At 37.3% G+C, this 25,208-nt stretch overlaps 1 protein-coding gene across 2 annotated transcripts; it reads right to left on the bottom strand.

Moving 5' to 3' along the window:
* Positions 1–1,636: 1,636 nt before the first annotated feature.
* LOC123881164 (kinesin heavy chain) lies at positions 1,637–24,375 on the bottom strand. 2 transcript variants are annotated; one of them, XM_045929786.1, is made up of 19 exons: positions 24,023–24,375; positions 23,229–23,400; positions 22,770–22,925; positions 22,309–22,452; positions 21,794–21,918; positions 21,460–21,713; positions 20,568–20,676; positions 20,338–20,472; positions 18,543–18,715; positions 16,328–16,517; positions 15,082–15,372; positions 14,534–14,695; positions 12,185–12,351; positions 11,617–11,718; positions 7,600–7,717; positions 6,775–7,002; positions 6,301–6,415; positions 5,513–5,626; positions 1,637–4,348 (listed from the first exon to the last, which is right to left on the bottom strand). In XM_045929786.1, exons 1-19 carry the CDS (start codon positions 24,167–24,169, stop codon positions 4,338–4,340), a joined length of 2,913 nt encoding a protein of 970 aa, XP_045785742.1. In that variant the 5' UTR covers positions 24,170–24,375; the 3' UTR covers positions 1,637–4,337. The 2 variants fall into 2 exon arrangements, with proteins under 2 accessions (XP_045785742.1, XP_045785743.1); XM_045929787.1 differs by having other exon boundaries at positions 22,770–22,913; positions 24,023–24,373.
* Between the last annotated feature and the right edge of the window lie 833 nt (positions 24,376–25,208).

Genomic DNA, 25,208 nt, shown 5'->3' with positions numbered 1-25,208 from the left:
TTATCCGTAGCTTTAGTTTGTCAAATAATGTACCTATTGTATAGAATTGATTGTGTACAACACAAAGGTTTATGTAGGTATAGTTTATACCTATTATTTAAAAAGTGTACCTTACGTAACTGATATAAAACAATTTTATTTCCAAATAAAAGTTTACCAAATATATAAATGTTTCAATTCAGTGTATTCCAACCAATTTAAAAAACTCATCTTCAATCGCCATATTTAAATTATGGTGACGTCACACATTTTTCTATGATCCGGCCTCGGAGGGAATCAACTTATTAATCCTAGTATATATTTTGGTGGGTCCAGCGACCAGACCATAGAGGACTTATGAGACACTGGTGCGATTCCTGACGTAGGTGGCATGAGGTTTTTCAAAAAACCATCAAAGTAGTTATTTTCTTTAAAAAACCGGCCAAGTGCGAGTCGGACTCGCACATGAAGGGTTCCGTGCTATCGTACAAGACACAGCCAAAACCTTTACGTAAAACTGTGCTAGTTAATAATGGTCTACGCCATCTATATGCGATTTAGTGAATCAAATTTATCGTGAACACATTTTTTTTTGTGATATAACCACAAATTCACCGTTTTCGATTTTTTCCCTTTACTTGTGCTATAAGGCCTACCTACCAGCCAAAAGTGACTCTAGGTCAACGAGAAGTACACTATAGGTTTTTTTTTTGACAGATAACCAGGCAACAAAGTGACAGGATCAAAGGTTCCTTTTTTCTTTTTGAAGTCTCTAATCGTCCCTTCAATTATTTTCTGAAGATCGTGGTCCTGGTGTTCTTAAAACCTCGTGCGGATCAATTGCTTCCATCGGTTTCTATCGGAGGCTAGCCTTGCAATTGTGTGTTGGGGTCCCGAAGCTGGTCTGCCCATCTGGTTGCTGCCTAATCTTTTTGAGATACGGAACCCTAAAAACGAGGCTAGCGATCTCCAAAGTACGACCCACTGACCTATATCGGGCCGCTACAGCGCGAGCGACCCAAAAATGCCATTATTATGACTACATAGTATTTATAATGTAGAGAAGTCATACTTACTAGAATAATAAAATTTTGATGTTTCGTAGATCTCGGCCGTTTTGCCCTTAGGCCTAATTTGACCAAGCATTTAATGCCCGCTTATTGTAATGCAGTCTCTTCTTGGCAGATGACAAAAAGGAGAGAATACAAATTATGATTAATTATTATTTGGTGAAATTAGGCATGAGACTCTGCTTTTACTCCCTTAGACCAAGTTCCTCTGTCTCTAGTTGTTTAATTGTCGCCTTACTGATTGCTTCCAAAATAACGTCCTGCCTCGAGACAGATATTACTTCTAGACATTAAAAAATTGCCTCAAAATCGGTTCAATTGTTTTTAGTGAAAAATGAGTATCTAAGAGACCTCGCACATGACCGCGGCCAGTGGGCGTATCTACTATGCATCGTGCATTTGGCTGCAACCAAGTCGTTGCGGCTAGGAGCGCGATGCGTAATGGGTTACCGGTTATATTTTACATAGACGGTTCGGCCACTGGCCGTGGTCGTGGCCACGTATAGTGTGAGGTTCCTTATGTTTAACTTGCTATCAATATAATAAGGCCAAGGCTTCTAGAGGAAGAAATATTAAAAGACGCTGTAGCAAATTAAATTCATAATTTTATTTTTATAATAAATAAAAATCAAGAAAACACTCGTTTTGAGAATTTTCCATATATTAAATACATCATACAAAAGATGTCAATACAAACTAAATCACTTGGTGCAAAGGCAAGCCTGTCGGTCTGGTCCGCCCGAGAGCGTCCCACCTCCACTTTGAGCTATCTATGCAACAGGCGAGTGAAACCGAGGATAGCCTCATTTTATCTACACAATATAACGAGGAAGTAACTCATACAAAATACAAAAAAACTGCCTTCCACGTGGAATGCATTTTTGTAGACTCCCAATTTCGAATGAAAAATATGTATAATTTGATCATGATATAAAAATTTGTAAACAGAGAAAAAGCGTAAATACCACTTCAGAAGTGAACAAAAAAGTTGATAATTTAGTAACACAATAAATAAAAATATTAAAATCGAGTATCTAAATTAAGTATGAAATAATTTACTACACTTTACACCTATATGATATAACGTATTGCAACACATCAAGGAGCTCTGGAACCGTCGAGTAATTCGGGGCTTATAGTAACAATTTCAGTAGGCAATCATCATAATCTCTCGATAATAAACGTGAACGTTGTGATTTATCTTTGGTTTCCTGAAGCGCGCGGTCGAGTTCCATCACTCCTCAGAGGACGCGTCCGCACCGGACTGCGGTCTAACGTGAATATTCCATAAGTACTTACATAAGTTACAGATCTACTAAGAAGCTAATGCATCTTAAAAGTAAATAGAGAACTGTAACCAAATCGAGTGCATCTTGATCAGACTTATTGTATAAATTATAAAAATTCATAAGCACAAGGGATCTGTCATCATTCGGTAAAATTGAACAGTGCGTACGCAGTGGATGTGTACTACTAGACAAAAGCTTCACATAAATCTTTATTTAATAAATACGTGACTATAATTACCACTGTGCAAGCGCAATTCGGTCACTAAATAAAACATCACAGCACAGCTCAAAAGCTAAGGTGTACATAGAGCATTACTAACGAAGGTCTAAAATAACGGTGATACGAATGAATCTACGATTAATGTAACAACGCGACGCTGAGTAGATTGAAATCATAAAATATTATATTTATAAAAAAATTGTAAATTTTTGCATTGGTAGATATTATTATATTTTAACCAGAGTTATTGTTTTTAGTTGAAAGAGATTTTCATATTCTACTCCGAATATAAAAATCACCCACTAAAATTTCGCGAATCTATCTGGCGCAATCAGTGCCTAGAAGCTGTGAACTTGCTAATTGCAGCAAGTCGCCCAGGCACACACGCTCGGAAGACCAATGCTGACCCAGGTTGCAGAAGTTAAAATATTTATTTAAACACATTCCGAGAAATTCTTAAACATTTTCTAGTCTAGCACAGAGGTTGTGATTACCACATGGCGATAATCGCTATCGTCATGATTGGCTGAATCTATGGTAGTCTTGCTTACAACTTTGCATTTTAGCCAATGATGTAGCTAATTGTATTGCATACAATCTCATTAAAATTTCAAGTCTAAATATAAGGTTATCCTTTTCTGTCAGGAGCATTATGAAAGGGAGAGCAACATATTTAGACCTGCCATTTTAGTTAAGCTTAGAGATTGTGTATAACAGGGATTAGCTGTACAGTACATTATCAGCCAATCGGAACTGGTTGCAATCATCACTTGTAGCTGTCAAACTTTGGTGCTAGGCCGGGTAAACATACATGACACCTTACTTCACATCAAAGTTATTGTTTCGTTAACTTATTAAATGCTCGCATGTCGGCATAACAACTCTTATCACAATATATAAAAATATATATTAAAAGAAGCTTACATTACTAAACATTGAAGATGCACTCTGGTATGCATTTGCCACCACACTTGCAATGCAACAACCATGGGGTTAAAGTGATATTTTTATTTCATTTTTTATTTTATTTTTTCTTAATTTGTGCGGCAGCATATGCAAGTTTGCAAATAACTCACAACGATTCTTAACATACTGATGAATAGCATCTAGTAAAGGTCAGGTATCCGACAGAGAAGAAATGGCGTTTCTCGGTCTCTTCGCAAATGTTTTGGTAACTGGCTCGGTGATTTTTTGTACTGACGACTTTATGTATCTTTCACTTCTAACGTCACGCCATTTCTTCCCGTTAGACACAACTATCAGAAATATCCATCTTAACGCAAAATGCAAGAAAGCACTTTAATTTAAACTAAATTTAATACTTGTCATTTCATAAAAATATTTCATTTGATCTAATATGATAAGCGACACCAAAGATTCAGCTTCTGGTCGAAGAACAGAGAAAATAATACTTTTCATAATTGCCTAACCTGTACATAACTGTAAAACTGTGCCTATACATTATAAAATTACGTCATTTTTTCAGTGTTTTTCTTTTATTATAGCGAATCAGTATAGACACAGACTGACGAATGCTAGAAGCTATAATCTTTTAAATACATGTGCACTTAATGACGCTAAGATTAGACAGCTCGAAACGTTAAGCCTAGAGAACTACGATACTTTTTATTATTCTGTTGTAGCTTATATTAGGCTTTCGATAAACACAGAAGTAGAATTATAATATGGATATATTTTCCGAGAATGATTTTTGCCGCCTTATTCTAGGTACATCTATGAAGTTTCATTTAGATTCTCTATGACGTAACGGCTATCTCTTCAACTTTCATCTGAAAAAAAAAACATTTTATATTAATACTAGCTGATGCCCGCAGCTTCGCCCGCGTGGATTGGTCAGATCCCCTGCAGCATCAGGATTGAGGAGTTGGACTCCAAATTTTTTATGAAACAATGTCGCAAAGTTCCTCTATCGATTAAAAAAGAAATGACGCAAATCGGTTCAGAAATCTCGGAGATTTCGGTGTACATAGGTAGAAAAACACAACTCCCTTTTTGAAAGTCGGTTAAAAAAGTAGCCTATGTTACACCCAGGTCAATCCTCTACTTGTCTGTGAAAATCCCGTCAAAATCGGTTCAGCCGTTCCAAAGATTAGCCTTTTCAAACAGACAGACAGACAGACAGACAGACAGACAAAAATTTTAAAAACGTGTGATTCAGTGTTAGTATCGTTCAAATAACCATATGAGCTTAATATGGGGTGGTTATTTCGAAATTACAGACAGACACTCCAATTTTATTTATTAGTATAGATATAATAAATACATGTAATTAAAGAAAATATCATTTTATGTGTATTGTACTCCAGTGTACAGTACTGCTGTACCCAGGAACACAGCTGGTGAAAACGTTGTATCCGGAACTTGTAGATGTAATAGTGGCGTCGTAGAGAAAAAAAACTCTGTTAACGAGATTGGGAACTAATGTAGCGACATCTAGTGCTTGTACTAGGTGAATTCCAAGTAGTGGATCGGTGCCCTTGACCGTGGGCTTCTATGCCTCGCATCAATGGCGCCTACAAACCTAGGCATCAGTAGTGACCGACACATCACCCTACCACCATCAACCACCGAATATGACACCCACCAATTGGATTTAATACCCCACCCATCGGATATGACACCCCACCCATTGGATATGACACCCACCCATCGGGTATGACATCCCACCCATCTGATACAATACTCCATACCGGATATGACTTCCCATCAACCCCCCTATTTCACACCAAATGCCAAGACTCCACTGTCTCAAAGCTGATGCTTAATAGCAGCGGCCTCAGATTATTGTGAAAACTGTTGAAAAAAATATTTCAAATATCCAAAGCTACTTGAGAGAACACTCCGGAACAGAGAGTCTGGGCCTCGAGGCTCCTACCCCAACAGACTTCGGCTGTCGAGAAGGTATCACAAGCAAGTAGTACAATGTTACATACCGCGTGCGCCGACGATGATGGATTTCCGCTTGATGTCCTGCGCAGGTGCGGGCCGCACCACGCCCGCGCCGCCTGCGCCCACTAGGTGCCCGCCGCCCGCGCGGATGGGTTTTGCTGAAAACAGTCATTTCGATATGTAACGATGTACGTTACATTGGGGTGATAGGGATGTTGCCTAGTCATATTTAAAAGTATTTAGATAAAGCCGAATTTAAATTACGAATTTAGTGGCAGGAAATTAGTTTCATAGCATTTATTTAATTAGCAATTCGTAATGTAAATTCCGCTTTAAATAATGAAAAATGAAGTGGCGATGGCTTAGTGGTTAAGACTTCTGTCTCTTTTTTGGGGGGGTCCAGAGTACTAAACATGATGTAATAGATAAGCTATAGAAATGAGAAGAATGAAAAGAGAGAAGCTATGTAATAAGATGTTATTATATATTATCCATACATATTTTATAAGCAATATCATTTATTTAACAGTGAAGGAAAACCTTTGTCATTCATGCCTTAGGGAGCATGTTAAGCTGTCAGCCCTGGTTATTATCACTGATACTTAAAACTGGAAAACTTAGTGAAAATCTCGTTATATATATAATATATAATAGTCGAGTTGTGTATGGGTAAGCACCGCGTTGTTATCCCAAGGAAACGTTTACCATTGTAATTTATGGAAAGGGTCACATACAACCCTCAGCAATGAGGTATAGGTCGCAGAGAGGTTTTAAAATATTAGAAGCAAAATCAGAATGACTCGAATATTAAATTGATTTAAAGTAATATTACCGATTTGTGCCTGTACGCCTCTTCGGGCAAGATTCTTCGCGCGCACCGCCTCCTTGATTCTGTCGACCTCGAACTGGTACCTCTTGCGATCGCGCATCGCTCCCTCCTTAGCCTCCTGTGAACGTAAATTTATTCTTAGTAACACAATTGTTGGTTGAAGGGATGGTGTAGCACGCCATTGATTAGTGTGGGTCAGCGCGGGTGTGCAGGGCGTCCCCACCCCGATGGCCATCTCGAACTGTCGCGTACTACACCTGAGCAGGAATCTTAATTTTGAATGGCGCGAAAATATATCAGCCAGTCATAGCACCTGTCCGCCCGCTATAGGTAGTTTCCTACGCACCATGTTTTGTACGCGCGATTTATGAGCGAGATAGCACGAGTCTCTGTTGTTCCTAATTCTTATATTTATAATCTTAACGTGAAGCAATAACTGCCGAAGCAGTTCTGCCGGACTGTAGTTCGTGGGCGTACCTTGAGCGCAGTCTCGAGCGCCTTGACGCGCTCCATGGTGGCGCGCAGGCGCTTCTCGAGCTTGGGCAGCTCGCAGCGCAGGTCGGCGTTGTCGCGCACCAGCTGCTTGTGCACCTTCGTCAGCTGCTCCAGGTTGTTCTCCAGGAACGAGATCTTCTGCTTCTGCGCGAGGGACCCGCCCTCCTCTTCGGCGCCGTCCTCCGAATTTGTAGATTTCTTTATCCTCGCCTACAATACAACCAAGTAAGCTCAGTGTATATCAAGTTAGAATCTTCATACAGCCCGCTATATGGAAACCATGGTAACGTATTGCAACGTCACCATAATTTCAATACGGCGGTATTCCTTGCACTTTAGACCAAAATGCCTATTTTCTTTGGTCGATAGAAAACGCGTTCAAGAAGCGAGTTTCTGAACCCAATGCCATATGAAGCTCGCTCGGATTGTAGGATTTCTTTGTTACAGAGAACGCATTGGAGAGCGGGAGTGTTTTTCTAATGAATTGTATTTCTCATCAGCGCCCACGGCGTGTTCTCGCATGTCGTGATATATGTCGCATGCCACCAGGTTATCGACTAATGAAAACAAGCCTTAAGTTACAATCAAAGGTTTATCGATATGATTCATATATCCTGTACCGTATGTAGTTTCGACGAATAATGTAAAATAGGGAGATCAAAATCAGAAAAACCTTTTAACCTTACAAAACTTTTACTCAGATGTTAGGTTACTTCATTGCACAAAGAAATGATGTTAACTGTTTAGTGAATTATTTCAGACTGAAATGAAATGTGATGTTGAAGGATAGTCAAGTATCAAACTAACCTGCAGGTCTTGTACGAACAACTTCCGCAGATTGTGCAGTGTCTGCAACTCTTTAGCCACAGTGTCTTCCAGCCCTTTGAGGTCGGCGCGGGCTTGCTCGCGTCTCTCCACACTTTGGCTGCATGAGAATGAAAAGGAATTTAAATTATCAAAACAAAAATTGACTATACAAAGTAAATTTTGCAAACGCAAGAGCTATAGGCGAATCTACACCTGCACACAACGCGCATCATAAGAACATAATGTGGCCAACTCTCGAGTGGTTTGTGAGATCCACCTTTTAATTAAACATGGAAAGGCGATAAGGATTAGCTCATACCTAGACGGGCTAGGTTGATCTGCAGTACAACCAGTCTAAATCTGAGCAAGTTTCAAATAATCATAAAAAGCACAAAGTAAGGATGAATGTTGACTTTATAGAGGCTACTAGACACTGCTTTAAATGTAAAAATAAGTACTTAAATTACAATTAAATGGCCAATCGGTATGTATTAGGAATTACCTGAAAATGCTTGTGACCTATCTTCCGGCACACTCCCATCCATATTACGTCGCTTTCAAAGGCCATATTTATAAAGAATGCCAACCCCCGGCAGAATGAATATGAATGGGATACGTGCGGAATAAAATGACAACTCAAAAAAAAAAAAAAAGCGAGCCATTACAAGACCTTGCACTACATTTACCTACTTGTACTTACAACGAATAAATAATAATTATTTGTAAACATTATTGTATCACAACATAAATAATCATATGGTCTTCCTACCATGGGTTGGTTTAAACTAGAAACAGAAGAAAAAATAAGACAGTTTCTAGTTTAATTGTGAACACCCATGAAATCAGGTAGTCCAAAGTTTGTGCCAAATAGATTTATTGTTATGAATATTTAAATATAATACTTGAGAGAAATCTATTTGCACGACTCCCAACCTCCGGTTGAGGTGACAATCACTCTTCGGCATTAAGAGTGTATAGACTAAGGAAGTGACATGGACACTAGGGAAATAATAAATGCAATGAAAAAAGAATAGCGTGATGTATGTCTCGGAAATGAAAAAAAAAGGATGACCATGCGCTACTTTTATGAATGAATCCTTATAATTTAGTGATATTTGTCAAAAAATAAATGCCAACATTGGAATGATGTCGCATAAAACTGTTCCCTTTACAAATGCATTGGTTCCACTATCACTGAGCTTTTTATTATGCAAACCACACATTATTTCATGGTTTTATGTCATTAGTCAATTTGCTCGTTAATTTATAAAATAAGATATTGATTTAGGTAAATAAAATCATCTCTAATTAATGATGGTTGGTTAGACACGTCGAATGTAAGCGAGTTCACAACTCATGGTCGACACATTATACAAAAATATTTAAGAAAAATATTTCCGCGGCAACTCTCTATACAAACAATCAAATCTATTTACAATGTTCCTACGTTTCCTACATTACATCCCCTTTTTTTTTAGAGATATTTATTACTATTTATTCCTCTAATTTTAAATTTTGTGCTCTAGTTTAAAATGAACGACTGTGATTATGACTTCAAGTTTCAACACAACAAACTACTTGAGCTTATTAAAATTAGTTATCATAACAACTTCAAATATAAAAATAAACGTTAAGTAGTCGTTTGTAACTTAATAAGGCAGTGAGTGATGTCCATAATAGCTACCTATATTACTGACTTTACCATTATTTAAGAAATATATTTCTAGTAACAGGTACTGATTTTACAACAACATTAGAGTACATGGCCATGATTATCACCACTCGTATTATTTAAAAAATCATTGATGTTGCTCTAAATACCACACTAAAACTCATTACGGCGAAACGGTTCTGACGTCATCATTTACTTTTTAGAAATGAGTTCCGTTGATTTCAAAATTTTCATTTCGAAGGAATCAAAATTCTGTATTAAATTCAAGAAATGAAAGCAATTAGTCATTTGATCATGTACCCAATCGTAAGACGATACTACATTTACCTAAAAAATTTCCTAATTAATATACTGATAATACACCTAAATAAAGTAGACTAGATTATATTCCCTAAGATTTTAAATAACATCATGCTTTTAATATGACAAGACAACAATAAACATGCTCGAGGTTAGTCTCACTACGTGAAGAAGCATGGAAGTGTCTAGACGGCTACAGTTGTTCGATATTAAAAAAAGTACAGTCAAATGTTTTTAAAACTTGTTCCATAACGTAAAGGGTTCAGGTTAATTTTTTTATGGAAGTGTCAAGAATACTTTCGGTAGCCGGAATATCTCTTAAGTAGCCCAGAACAAAATCTGTGTCAAGAATACTTTTGGTAGCCGGAATATCTCTTAAGTAGCCCAGAACAAAATCTAATCACTCCAACTCTAAGCAATAGAGTGTTTTGTGTGAAGCGCGAAGCCAGGATCTCGCGAAGAAGCTCCTGAATGAAGCGAGCCTAGGAGGCCGAGTGGAGCAAAAGGGGGAGGCGGCTACCTCCGTAGCGAAACGAAGGTCGAGAAGGTGAGCTTAATGAAGGGGCGACGGAGCGAGTCTTGCAGCGTAGCCCATTTAAACATTCATTAATAAAGTGAACCTTGCCAGTTTTCATTAAGGAACAAATTTTAAAAACTAATAATTTCACTTGTGGTCGAATATATTTTTTTTTTAAATCAAACATCCAGTCGTAGCTGTCGAGACATTTCCTAATAATATTAATGACTCTCATCGCTTTGTGTATATGTTGACTAGAGTCCCCGAATTACTTCGAAGCGAAGCATTCAAAACGCGTAAAAAATATAAAATATCAATCCGAAAACAATTAACATTTCACTAGGATGTTATTAGGTTTTTACATGCACCCACCAAGTAGGAATTATCTTTAAAACTACTTTGTATTATTGCCACGTATAACTAGTTCGTACTCGACAGATGCAGTAAAATCGAAAAGCGTTAATGGATTGGAACTAAATCATGGATCTCCCGCACAGTCAAGTTTTTAATTTGGTATAGAAAATACTTTGATCAGTATGCTTATAAGTAATAATGATCTTGTATTTTAAAAAAAATTATTGCTTGAGGAATAGGACTTAAATTTTTGTTTACTTTCGTTTACGAAACTAAGCCTGAGATCTACAGAGCGTACAATAGACTTTGCTAAGACTTATGACAGAGTTAAAACGAGACAGACATATCTCTGCAAAAATTGGTCTCGTTTCAACTCTGTCTTAAGTCTAAGCCAAGTCAAAGTACGTAAGTAGGTCTTAGCCAAGTCTGAAATCTATAGAGCGTGCTTCGACTTTGCTCAGATTTAAGACTAAACGAGGTTTACGTTAAGTCCGTCGCATTTTAAGTTTAAAGTCTGAGCAAAGTCAAAGTACAGTCCATAGATCTCAGCTTATGAGTTGCGTCAGATAGTCTGTAGAGAAGATAATATGTCTTTGCATAGGTATTTGTACTTTGATACAGCGCGGAAAACCAATGATCTACTGACGAAGCAAAAGCACCGCGGTCTAAACATCGCAGCCCACGCACCTCACTTCTTATCTTACCAACAAATAGTTCGATAAATCACTGAATGTGCAGGTCAGTTGTTTATACTTTACTCTATGAATGTTGTTTTAATAGTAATGCCTATACCACATTAAAACTTATCTTTGAAAGGCACTACAAATAAACGTCAAACAAGTGCGTGGGCAGGAGATCCACAAAGATATCACAGAAAACAGGCCGACAAGCTCAAACCAAAACGACAATCTGTGGATAGCGATGAGTGAGGAGGATCATGGTGACAGAAATAAGTAGATGTAACTGGAGGGGGTGGATGTTGCAGGTGTGGCGGGGGGAGGGGGACTTGGGGATTGCCGAGAGCGACTTCTCCTCGTTAGAAGCCTTTTCGAGGCCCGTCGCGAATCTGTATCCTAATTTCTCTCTTTTGGGGGATATAATGTAATCCCTGAACAGCACTTGCTGGTTGGCCGCTTCCTTGGCGGCCTTGTCGAGGCCGGGGCGCGACACTAACATGAGCTCCTTGAGTTTGGCGGACTTGTCGGCCTCCTCGCGCTTCAGCTTCTCGTAGTCGTCCTGTAGCTGTTGTCGCGCCAGCGTCAGCTCCTGGTACGTACTGCGGACAAACAACACACAATAAATAAAATCTAATTTATTCCATGTACCACAACTAGAGAATACTACTGGTTCGGAATGGAATTTCTACTGCCAAGAGCTGGTAAGAAACTCAACAGTTGCTCTTTTCAAATCATAAAATGTTACTTATTACATAACAATTCACTAAATCATCTTGTAAGCGACTGAAAGCTCAGCCAGTTTTCCACGCTACTTTGTCATAAAACACATCAATAAATTGTATTATTAGCCTCGTAATCCATGCGTATATCATTATGATTGCGAAAGTATCGCCTGTCTGTCTGTCTGCTAGCCTTTTACGGCCCATAGCGACCTACCGATAACACCACAGTGATTCTCGCGCACTAATGTTGTTCACAGGCCGTATCACATGTCTTGCGTCCAAACTACGATCGAAAAAATGTGAACCCTCCCTTATGTATGTAAGTACATAATATGTTACTAACTCCTTGAGCTCCTGGTGCTGCCGCTGCATGGCCGCAAGCTCGTCGCGCAGTGCCGCCAACTGCGTGGCGTGCGACGCGCGCAGTTGCTCCAACTGCGCCTCCAGCGCTGCTCGTACCTGCGTGTCCGCGCGCTGCTCGGCCGCTGCCAACTGCACGCGCTCTGCTGCCTGCGTACACAGAAATGTTAACGTTATTTAAATGTTAAATCTCCCATATTATATCCAAACTGAGTCAAACGAAAGGAAGTTGCTATATAAAAAAAACAGCCAAGCGCTAGTCGGACTCACGCACTGAGGTATTTTTTTCGACATTTTGCACGATAAATCAAAAACTACTGTGCATAAAAATAAATAAAAATCTGTTTAAGAATGAACAGGTAAAGCCCTCTCATACGATACCCCACTTGGTATAGTTATCTTACTTTTAAATTAAAAATTTAAATGCATTTTAATTTTTTTTTCAATGATGTAACCACAAATTAATGGTTTTCAGATTTATTCCTTTACTTGTGCTATAGGACCTACCTACCTGCCAAATTGCATGATTCTAGGTCAACGATAAGTACCCTCTAGGTTTTCTTGAGGTTTTAAAATCAATTTCAGTTCTGTTCATCTTCAGTTTGGTTTATCAATAACTAGCTGATGCCCGCGACTTAGTCCGCGTGGATTTAGAATTTCAAAAATCCGTGGAACTCTTGATTTTCCGGAATAAAACGTAGCCGGTCACTCTCCAGATTTTCAACTATATTCATGTAAAAAATCTGGTCAATCCGTTGCTCCATTGCGGCGTGATTGAAGAACAAACGCACTTTCTCATTTATAATATGTGTAGTGATTTTTCATTCAGTGAATTAGATACAATATGTACACAAATGTTTTAGTAAATAAGACCAATTAACGAATTAAAAAGTATGTAATCTTTCTAAGTTAACACGACATTCATTTATCATTCGTGAAACTCTTGAAATGTGTTAATGAACTCACATCGGTGATTTATATTATTTAATCACGCAAAGCGTTTTGTTATTATAATATTTGAATATTTATTAAAAGAATTCTATGTAAAAAAGCATTTCGCCCACAGAAATTTAAAGTATTTATGTAGAAACCATGACTACGTCCGCGTGGATTTAGGTTTTGAAAATCCCACGGGACAAGTCTTTTATTTACCGAGTTAAAAAGTAGCTTATTCACTCTCCAGGACTTTAACTATGTCCATGCAAAAAATCACGTGGACCCGTTACTCCTTTGCGGCTTGATTGAAGAACAAACAAACCACTTTTGTATTTATAATATTGGTAGTGATGCCATAGCCACTTTTGAGGATTTTTTCTAACATGACCTTAAATTACCCCTTTCGTCATGAGAAACGCATATTGTACACAGTATAAATAAAAATGTGTGCCACATTTTCCAATGCATGTTTTCTATATAAAATCGGAAGTATGATCTTTTCCAAGTCATCGCATTATCGCCATAGATAAAATTATCTTTTATGATTGTCTCCATGACTAGTTACTTATTATGAACTGTATCTATATAAAGATATATTAATCGAAGTTAATAATAAATACAATTCATGTTAAAAACGATCAACAAATGCGACATATCAAAACACTTTAAATACGAGTACATGTTTGAATACTTTAAAGATAACATTTAACAGCACAAATTGGCCTTTATGCCGATATGCGCAGATAGTGGATAAAAATGTTACTTCTCTCATAAAAGTCACCTTTCCTCACTATTTTCCAGCAGGCTGCCTAGTTAAAATAAGCACCTGGCGAATAAAACGGTATAATTGTAATTTTGATAAAATCCTTTTTTTAACCTGGACAATTTTAACCCAATCTGAACCACAGTTCACGACAGGGAACTTGTAAAAAACGTCGAGGTTTCGACGTCACTGGCAGTCACATGTTACTTATATGTAAAGCTGGGTAGGCTATAAAACGACGTCATTTCGACTTCACGTGTCATAGTGTAATATTTGACATATCGTCCTACTCAGGATCGAACAGAGAGTTCCCTCTCTCTAGTTCACTCTGTCAGCATAGACTATCTCTGCTATGCTACGAAATTAGAAGCCAGCACTCACCCAGCGATTGCTTACACTCAACTTGTTGCATGAAATAAGACGCCAAATGGCACGGTCGGCTTCAGAATTCGAGTAGCAATTCCGCGAAATTATTGCATCAAAACCCTTTCGCACTTATGACCTTATTTATAACACGCCATATACACCCAACGCATGTGCATAGCCGTGCCACGCGAATATGATCATTAAGACGCTAAACGACTTACAGCCTTTAACAGTACAGCATGGCTAGAGCAATATGTATTGACATACCTGTAAGCGTGCACACTCCTCGCGCAGCGCGTCGGCCGCCTCCTCGAGCTGGCGCTTCTTGTTCTCCGCCTCGCGCATGGACTCAGCCAGCGACGCGCAGCGCGCCTCGTGTTGCGAGATCAGAAGTCTGCATTCGCCAAGCGTCCGCTCGTATTCCTCGATCTGTCATACAAAACATTTTGTGGACACAATAACTTCCAAACCAAATTCACAAATCTATACACATGTAAAGACGTGTCCCGAGTGACTGATCTATTAACACACAGCTTTAACTGATGGGGTTAGATGTTGGAAAGAAGCCTATATCCAACAGAGGACGCATACTGGCTGATGGAGGATTGGGTAATGAGCAAGTAACTTAGGTTAGGTAGCTTAGGTTAGGTAGCTTAGGTTGGTGTCAATGTTACAAATTCTTGACCTAATTCTTGGTTAATGAGTTAGCCTATTATCCAAGTTCAGCTTGAAGCCTAGTTAGAACCCACAGGTCAATCTGGCCAGATCGCACAGTAGTTAGTAAGGAGTTAAAGACTAATTAATGAGCTACTAACCTTCTGGTTGGCATCAATGTTAGCGGACTCCAGCGAGTGGCAGCGCTGCACGATGTTCTTGACCTCGCTCTTCATCTTGCTAATGTGCAGGCGCGCGACAGTGAACTCCTCCTCGAGTTTGCCCACAGTGTCCACGTTCAGCTTGAAGTCCAGTTCGGAGCCGCCCACCGCCGCGCCGATCTCGGCCAGGTCTCGAAGCAGGTTGGTCAGCAGTTCGGCGATACGTTTGCGCTGGTGAGCGGACAGGTCCCGAAGCTGTTGCAGCTCGGCCGTTGCGGTCGTCAAAGCGCTCTGTTTCGCAAAGTAACATTGTGTTTAACTATGTGACTATAAAGCTGTGATAGCCTAGTGATTAGGACGCCCGCCTCCTAATCGGAGGTTGAGGGTTCGATCCCGGGCACGCTCTAACTTTTCGGAGTTGTGTGCGTTTTAAGTAGTTAAATATCCCTTGCTTTAAGGGTGAAGGAAAACATCGTGAGGAAACCTATATGCCTGAGAGTTCTCCATAATGTTCTGGTGCGTGAAGTCTGCCAATTTGCCATTTAAGTTTGTATGAAGCCAATTTATATTGGAGCGATTCAATGTAGGTACTACACAAAGTTACATAGGAACAAATTTTGCTCCTTAACTTCTTTAGCGAGGCCACAATGTCTCAAATATTTCTGAATGAATGGCTTTTGGTATCAAAACAAATATAGGTAAAAAACCAGTATATTGATAACATTATCATAAAATTACCTACTAAGAATATAGAAAAGTCGGTCAAGTGTGAGTCGGAGTCGCACACGAAGAGTTCCGTACCATGGTACAGGAAATAACACTTTTTTTTTAAATTGTCATGGTGGCCCCGTTTTGAAATTCTTTTTATTTATTGTTATAGCGGAAAACAGAATTACACATTCTGTGAAACTCAATACCTATTACGGCTCACGAGATACATCTCGTGCCACACAGACACTGCCAGACAGACATATGGATGGACAGCGGAGGCATAGTAACAGGGTCCCACCCCCTCCGGATATGGAACCATAAAAAGCTAGGATTTGACTGGCTCCAGCATTGTGTTGGACTGCAATTAATCACACCATATGGCATAATATTATCCTTAATTTAATATTAAAAAGAGCAACCGCCAGGTTTCTTGGTGGTTCTCGGTATGAGAGGTATTGCACACCAGGTGGTAGATCCTTTTGACGATCCAAAACACACAAAAAAATCTTTCTATTTCTTCAATAAAATATGTTACCTGCTTTGTCTGCAACTCCTCAGAAAGCTGGTCGCATTCCCGACTCTTGCTATCAACCTCCTGCGACTTCTGGTCGTAGTTAACGGCGAGCTCTTCCAGCGCTTGCAGGACCTCTTTGACTTCCTCCTTAGCGGCTTCGTTCTCTTGCTGGATACGATTCATGTCGCCTTGCAGGGCTTCGTAGTCGCGTCTAAGGAATAAGATTTTTATTTTTTACATTGGGTTATTTTTTAATCCCCCAGAGCAAAAACGTAAGCTTTTCTTGTCTATTCTTTGTAACCATTGTGGATTGTCTGCCAACAACAGGCCAAAAGAAAACAAGTACGAACCTCCTTTACAAGAAAACGAGCCCACAATTGAAATTACTAGTTCATCTTTTGATATGTATGGCATACTGAACTTTGTTTACTATCATCTGAGAGTCTAGCTTCTCTAGTAGTAATAATGTCAAAAGAAGCTCAAGCTACGGGAGAGGAGAGAGGCGGAGGAGAGAAAAGGAGAGGGGGAGACGGGAAAAGAAAGGGAGAAAAACGAATGGAGGGAGAGAGGGATCGATGAGAAAATGCGATAGAGGTTACACTTTAGGTTGCAGTGCTGTATGAGCTGAATTGTACTTTATTACTACCTAACAAAGTCAATATTAATTTAAACGCCTTTGTGGAATTAGTCTTCTGTACCTGTTAGGTACTGTTAAGTATTCTGTAATAATATAATCTCTAGGTCATATAATAATGTAGTTGTACGAGATAATTGAACTTCGATAATCATGATACAAAGATTTTACATTCAATCTCATTATATATTCCATTCTAATTCTAACTAATTAGATGTGTGTACCGTACCTACCAGCTAGTCCCCCAGATCACGAACATTTCCAGATATTTAGCATTGACGTTATAAAGACATATAAATTGATCGTTAAGTTTTTCTAAATTGTAATTTTTGTATGGTTTATTTGTGAAGAAAATTTTAATATTAATAATAATTTCAATTTCAAAATTTAAGACTTCATAAAGATTACTGGATCAATATTTCGTAGAGATCTTTACATCAAAATAATTGCGTAAGAGCTTAATCACTGTCGAAAAACGTTACGTGATTATTTCGGATTCATTTTGTTTGACGGTTTTAGAGCATGTAATTCACAGAAGCATGTAGGATATACGAGTGTGTACTCATGAACTAGATTTCGATTTTGGTAACGTAATCGATCGAAACATTCCGTTCGATTCATAGTTTTAATGAGGATGTAGTTCTTTGTTTAATTACCACAGATAACGTTTATACATGAACCAGTTAAGGATACAATCATACTTTGCCTGACATTACGTCATGTATTCGAAATTTAAATTCGAACGTATCCGTACGTATTCGAATTTCGAAGTCCGTTTCTGGTCACAGAAAGTTCATAATTAGATTTAACTCAACAACTGCAGTGGCGTCAGATTATAATAATATGTATCCAGCCTTAATATCCCACAAAAGAAAACTGTGCTGATTGCCATCTTAATAATGATTAACATATTTTGAAGGTGCAATTTTACTTTCCAACTAACTTAAAACAAACATACTTATACATATACTCCCTATATAAAAAATACTTTATAATATCTTCAATCGTAAATTGGATTATTGTATTGGAATCAGATTGATTTATAGCGAGGCAAGGGCATACTTTGTACATGCAATGCCATTGTACTACCTATTGCTCTTTCAGTTTCTATATTAATTGCTAGTCGGGTAGTTGGGCAACAGCCGCTATTACTCCCACTCAAGCTTAGTTGGAGGGGAAAGAGTCAATATCAGACGTCTAACATGGTCTAAAAGGTGATCGCATATTGAGAGACTATAATACTAACATACAGACATAATGAGAGACTATCTATAGAGAATACTAGCAGGAAGTGCAGCCTTAACATTCCGAATCAGTGGTAGATACGCTGGACAATGCATTGCAAAGTTTATTTGAATAAAAAAATCACTTGACGATTCAAAAATACTGAGAAAGTTTATTTGAATTAAAAAAATCTATTCCTATTCAACCGCAGTCCGCAAGAGGCACATCCATCGCGTGTTTCACTAATGATTTGGTCACATCGGGTAGATCAAACGAATACTAATGACATCAGCAAAGGTTGGTAGCAGCACAGAAAAATGCAAAAATTCATCTTTTGCAGCCTCTTGCTCCTTAAAATTCCTTTAAAAATGGTCATACCTCGTACACGCGATGAGTTCCTCTTGCTCCATCATTTGCTCCTTGAGCTTCTCCACCAACTGCGAGTGCTGGTTGATCTCCTCGTCCTTGTCGTCCAGTTGTTGGTAGAGAGCTTCCAGCTTGGCCTGCAAAGCCGCGTCCTCCACTGCACTCGATACAGCCACTGGTATGGGCTGATTATAACAAAAGAGAAACTTTATAATCGTCCTTTCTTTACAAGTAGCTAGCTGTCAGCTATATCTGAAATTCTCAACAAATAACACTTTAATTTTTTTAATTTTAACAGCAACCCTTTTGAAATTTGTTATAGAAAACACCTATATGCAAAATCTTGTTCCTAGAAATTCTCGATACAAATACTGGAAACATTGTAAAAATGTTTATGTCGACTTATCAGTATCCTTTGAATAAGGGAATCTTATTCCAAAATACACCATGCCATAGAAAAATATAGGTAACAAGGTAAAATATAGGTTGTGCTCGTACATAATCGTTAATCGACCCAACGCTAATTCTATACACTTTGTGGTTTATTGAAAAGGGCACCTGTCTACAGGTTTTTCTGAAATGTTAAATGTCAGTCAATTTTGGTCATTTTACCGATGGAAGCTTGTTAATTTCAAAATAACATCAATCTACTTGATCTAATTTAATTTCTTTTTAGCATAGGGTAAATAACTATAAGGGATGATAATAATAATAAATACACTTTATTTGCACAACCACAAGAAGGATTACATTAAAGAATAAAAAACACAGACAGAGGGAAGATACAAAAGGCAGGCTATCGCTAACTAGCGATCTCTACCAGGCAACCTTAAAGATTGGAAACTATAAGGAAAATTAGACTGCAGGTGGTGTGTGATGATGATGTTTATAAAAGTATTGAGAATTTTAATAAAAATCAAATGCAATATTAGGCAACAGTCCCACCCCCCACGAGGAAGCGACTAGCCATCGACTATTTTTTCGTTTAAGAAACGCACAACCGATGTATGTCCCATGTCAATAAAATATATTGATATAATAATTGATCGCTGACTATGCAAACTGCGGCGACAAACTATCAAAGAAATACTCTCTCAGCTATGTTCTCTTGGCGGTCAAAACACTCGCGCAGTTTGCGCAGGGATTCAATAATGAATGTCGAGCAATTATTCGCCCGTTGCACCCGCACACGCGCTCGTCATAGCCCACCTCATAGCAACAAAGCTATCCCAACTACACACTTGCTTCTCTTTGCTGGTCTCATTTGTACTTTTTAGCTCAATCGTTTCTCGCTAATCGTCAGCGGTCGGACAGCTACTTTTTAGGAAATGTGAATTATTCTTTTTTGTTTAATAATTATTTTATGCCTTTTAAGCATATGGTTGACACCTTTAGCTACATCTTTACAATTATTAAAAACCACATATTATGACTAACGAAATTATTCTGAACAAGTGTAGTAAGTCATAGCTTGTATTATGGTTTCGTCCAGTAATAGGTATTAGCCACCACCTACGGTTCGAATGCTTGACTCATGTGTGATTAAGATGACTCTATTTTAATGAACGGAAACGCTATAGTAAACAAGACAAGATAACAAATATTGTAGTAGAGAACAGGGAAGGTAAGAGCATAATATTCAATAAGCTCAAATTGGAACTGAGTTCAACATTGGTGGAAAAGCCAACTAAATTGCTGATCGCTGTTGTGTCTGCTATGGCCCTTACGTGTGTTTTTAACACAGCTTGCAAAAATTAAATGGCAATTTGTAGAATATCTAGTGGAATATGAATATTTTGGCACTCACCGCAACCGGAGGTTTCTCTTCAATAAACGATGTAATTGGAGTGACCGCTTCAATCTCAACCAGGTTAACTTGTTCCTCCGGGCGAACTGTCTCACCAGACCGCCAGCGATTAACCTCTGCTTCAAGTTTTTCAACCTTTTTATATATTAAAAAAAAACATTTTTAAAATAAATAATTGTTTTTTTAATAAAGTTTAAGAACAATTTTTGTCTTGTTTCAAGATACCTTACCTTTCCTTTTAACCTAGCCACCTTCTCTTTTTCCCTTTCGTAACGACGTTTCCATTCCTCTGCTGTGAGCTCTTCATTAACACATACAACATTCTTGACTGTTTTCGCCCTGTGATGTATCACATAAGTTATTGAAATTGTCCCAAAAATAACCATACAGTTCAATTCATTTTAAGCTCAGCAGATTCAGCTGCATATTATGAGAAATTATCTGTTTGAAAAAATTCTAAAGAAGGTTATCTGCTCATACATTTTGTACTAGACATAGCCAGAATTTTGCCAGATTAGTCGTTAGTTATTGATATGAAGTGTTATATCAGTCTTATAGAGTGAATGCACTAGAAATTTTCTAACAGATAAATTTCTGATAATATACAGGCAGCATAAAAAAAAGAATTATGCCAGCTCCGCTCTCTAATTGCCTATAATATGACTATTATATATTATAAAGTTGACCAGTGCACTTACAATAAATCATAGATTATGATCAATGAGCTGACTATAATGTCACAAAGTTGACCAATGAAATGACTGTAAATCATAATATTGACTAATGTGTTGACCATAAAATATTATAAAGTTGACCAAATAAGTCATGATTATGATCAATGAGCCATGAAATTGAAATATGTATAATTCATGAAATTGACCAACAAGCTGTCTATAAACTATGAAGTTGACCAATGAGCATACAATAAATTATAAGTTTAAATCAAAAGCTGACTAATAAATCAAAAGACAAAAAAGATGACTGTTAAGATGAAAGAGATGAATATTAACAAATAAGCTGACCATAAATTATAAAGTTGATCAATAAGGGAGCATACTAGTCCTCAAATGGAATATAAATAATTAATTGTGAAGCTGACAAATAAAAATTGAAAACAATTACCTTTTACCAAAGTCGAGTGTACTTTTCGTTTCACTCTCGTTAAATGAGGCTGGCGAACAACAAATGACAATAGTCGTCCTGGCGTTACCTCCGAGTGATTCTTGAAGGATACGTGTCAGTTTCGAATCTCTGTAAGGGATGTGGGACTTGTTGCCATCTGCTAACGCAGAGATCACGTTACCCAAGGCAGATAGTGACTTGTTAATATTTTTGGCTTCATCAAGCACAGTACCTTCAGCACCAGTTTTAGAAACCTAAAAAAAATTCAAAACATAAAATAAAAGACTTGCCAGATTTAATTGTGTAACCATTGAAGTGTCTTATCTAGTTGCACCTTTTCAGATCCAGCCAAGTCCACAAGATACAATTTTCCAGACAATTTCTTCTGATTTTCTAAATTTTCTTGTTTAACGTTTATCAGGAAGACTGAATGAGATCTAGATGAATGTTCGTTCATGTCTGAAAAAATATTATATTTAGATAAAATATAATAATGATAAACTCAAAATGATAATATGATAAACTCAAGTATATTTAAAGTTACTAAAATATTCTATCACAATGTGAAGGATTAGTTGAATGATAGAAGATTTTGAGAATGAGTTGCTTTAACAGCTTTGAGAGTTCTTATAAGTTTTGAGTGATATTGTGAAATTCTTCTCAGACTTGTAGCTTTACTTTTGATCTTGCATAGTTATCATCATTACATCAATTATCTTATAAATTCAACAATTGACTTTATTGCCACACTTCTCAATAAAATTTGAAACACAAAATTCCTACTTGCTATTAGATATAATATTCTCAATAATAACAATTTAGGTAAAATTAGAATTGCAATATACTCACTTGTTACTGCAATATGCCTATTTGATTTTCCTTCCTCTATAACTTCAAACACTTCCTCTGGACTTGACACAAATCTTTCAGTAGCACCTTTTACAAATGGGACTCTGTTTTTGTCTTCATGAACACTGAGGTTCACTTTTGAAACTAAAAAAATATTATTTGATGTTCTATTAAGTCTGAAAAATCCTCCCATCTAAGAACTTCTGTGTGCTCTGTCTAAATTGTGAAATTTACTCAAAAACAATGTATAGTGGCATAGTTCGTCTACCTTGTGAAGCTGAGGTGGGTCAATAGTGTATATATAAAACACTTCCAATTGATGACGATTAATTTGATTAAAATTTCCTTGATTAATTATTTAATATGATTAATGTCAACATCTTTTACTATACATTATTTGAGCTGTTTAGTAAAGCACTAAAAAATCTTAAATAGAGATACAATATACAAAACATTTTTACCATCTAACAGATCCCGGATTTTGTCCATATAGATTTCAAAATATGACACTTTAATGTGAAATTCAAGGTTCTCTTCCATTGCATATATGTGGTTGAATATGTCATTGACTATTCGTGGGATAATGCCCTGTTTCCCAGGATCCCCTGTAATTTTATCTAAATATAAATATCAAATAACAGTTTATTATATTTAAGTAGGATTGTGCAAAATTGTGTTAATTATAGAATGATAAATGACAAAAATAGTCTAAACTAATATTATAAAGATGAGGGAAGATTTGCTTGTTTGTTTGAAATTGATGAACTTTGAAACTACTGAATCAATTTAAATAATTCTTTTATAATTAGAAAGCTACTTTATCCAGAAGCTAGTAATATATTACATTTAAACATTTATTCATTTACAGGATTATAATTAAAATTGACTTTTATAATATAGAAATTTATTGAAATACACACCTATGACACCTTCCATTGTATGTGTTTTTCCTGAACTGGTCTGACCGTATGCAAATATGGTTCCGTTGTAACCAGCCAGTACATCTGATACAATACTTTTGGCTGCTTCATTATAAACCTTTTCTTGGGTTGCATTGGGTTTGAAGACTTTGTCAAACAAATATACTTTACCCTTAAAAAAAATTACACTCATAAATACACAACAATTTTATTTTCAAAAAGATCAATTTAATATCATAGCACTATGTACAGAAAAATTAAATTCTCATAAATAATGCTAGAGTATCTGCATGTATGAAGAGTAGTAGTAGTAGAACTTTTAATAATTAATAAATTAATTTATTAAAAGTTTTTGGTGTAGAATTTTACACAGGCTTTTAATAAATTAGTTTGTGTCCAATTTAAAATAAAAACATTTCTAAAAATAGATATTTTAAAAAGGTAGGTGTTTTCTTGTTTTAATAGAAACCGAACATTCATGGGTTTAAGTGCATTATTATTTTTAAAATAAGTAAACAAAAATATACAAAATATATCCTAGGAATTCTCAGGTCAAGGTCGAGAAAGTATTTGTATTGATTTTCGACTAAGCAAAATTGGATGCCCGATTTTAGTAATACACACAAAGATTCTTAAAATGTACATGATCGTAATCATAATCAACCAAGCGGAATAGAAAAGAAAGGCCATTTCGTAGCAGGTGAACACCAGTCGTAATGTATTAGTCATCATGGTCTAAATTGGGGCGATGATAGAAGAATAAAACGCGGGTATAATCATACATTTGCACTTACCCCTATGGAAATGCAATTATCGTCCGGTCCTGAAGGAAATTTCACGATGAATTTAGAACCAGCTCTTTCTTCAGAATCATTGAGTGGTCGAAATCGGCATACGACTCTTATGCTGTCTTCAGCAGCTATTTCGCGATCAGCTGCCATTTTTGTAAAAACTGTAGCTTACACTAAACACCGTCTACGTAATTAAAAAAATAAAACTCTAATGGAACATAAAACCGTGCATGAAGAACTACAAAGTTAAGAATTTGTCACTGGGAAATCTTCATGACAGCGGTATCAAAATGTCGGCCATATTCTTTTATAGAAGAGAGACCTGAAATTGTGTTTTTATTGGCTGAAAAATCAACTTGCTGCCAACATTGGAGCGAAAATCGATCTATTACCAACTTCCACAAAATTGTTTTGCATTTGCATGCATTCACTCATCATATTTTACTTTTTAAAATTCATCGTGCATTCAAATTACTGGTTTGTGCATTCAACACTTACAATTTTTTTATTGTATAATTTTATTTTTTTGTATAATTATTGCCTTTTATAACAGACTTCTAGTTTATTTAAAAATATAGTACACACTACACTCCGTAGTAGTATATGACCGAGCGAACCGAGGTCTATCAAATCGATGGGTCTCTGGGTCTACTTGAGTGAATTTGCACTTGTCCGTCCGTCCGTCCGTCTGCCAGAGCCATGTAACATAGCACATAGTTATATAAGGTTTTCAGACGACAGACGGACAGAGTAACGGGACCCTAAAAATTATAAAAATCTTTATTTCAGGGGGGCTCTCATAGAAGCAAATGCGAAGTAAAATATTTTCCTTGCGTTACATAGATAGGCTTGCGACATTTTTTTTAAAGATGATTGAACAGAGTAGGTACCTACAGTACGCGATAGGTCGAGATGGCGATCGGGCTATGAGGCAAGGGGACGCCCCGCACACCTGCACGTCACCTGCGCTACCCCGCGCCGGATTAGCTTGGGATTAGCGCTGGGGATGTGCGGCTGTGCGGTGCGTCCCACCCCGATTGTCTTCTCGATCTGTCGCGCACTATAGGTGCAATTTTTTTTTAACAGGCACTTTCTTCCTAAAAAATAAGTAAGTACTAATTTTACTCGTCTACCCCGCGGGTCCATGGAAGGCGTAAGCATTCATTTAATTTCTGATTGACACTGGTGA

The sequence above is a fragment of the Maniola jurtina genome, chromosome 3, assembly GCF_905333055.1.
Source record: "Maniola jurtina chromosome 3, ilManJurt1.1, whole genome shotgun sequence".
In the NCBI taxonomy this organism is placed as follows: Eukaryota; Metazoa; Arthropoda; class Insecta; order Lepidoptera; family Nymphalidae; genus Maniola; species Maniola jurtina.
This window is presented reverse-complemented; position numbering and strand designations above follow the sequence as displayed.

Coding starts and splice junctions, on each gene's coding strand:
- LOC123881164 (XM_045929786.1), bottom strand. CDS start 24,169: ATGGCAGCTGATCGCGAAATAGCTGCTGAAGACAGCATAAGAGTCGTA. Junction 20,677..21,459: donor ACACTCGACTTTGGTAAAAG/GTAATTGTTTTC, acceptor GATACATCACAG/GGCGAAAACAGTCAAGAATG. Junction 6,416..6,774: donor CGCTCGAGACTGCGCTCAAG/GTACGCCCACGA, acceptor TTACGTTCACAG/GAGGCTAAGGAGGGAGCGAT.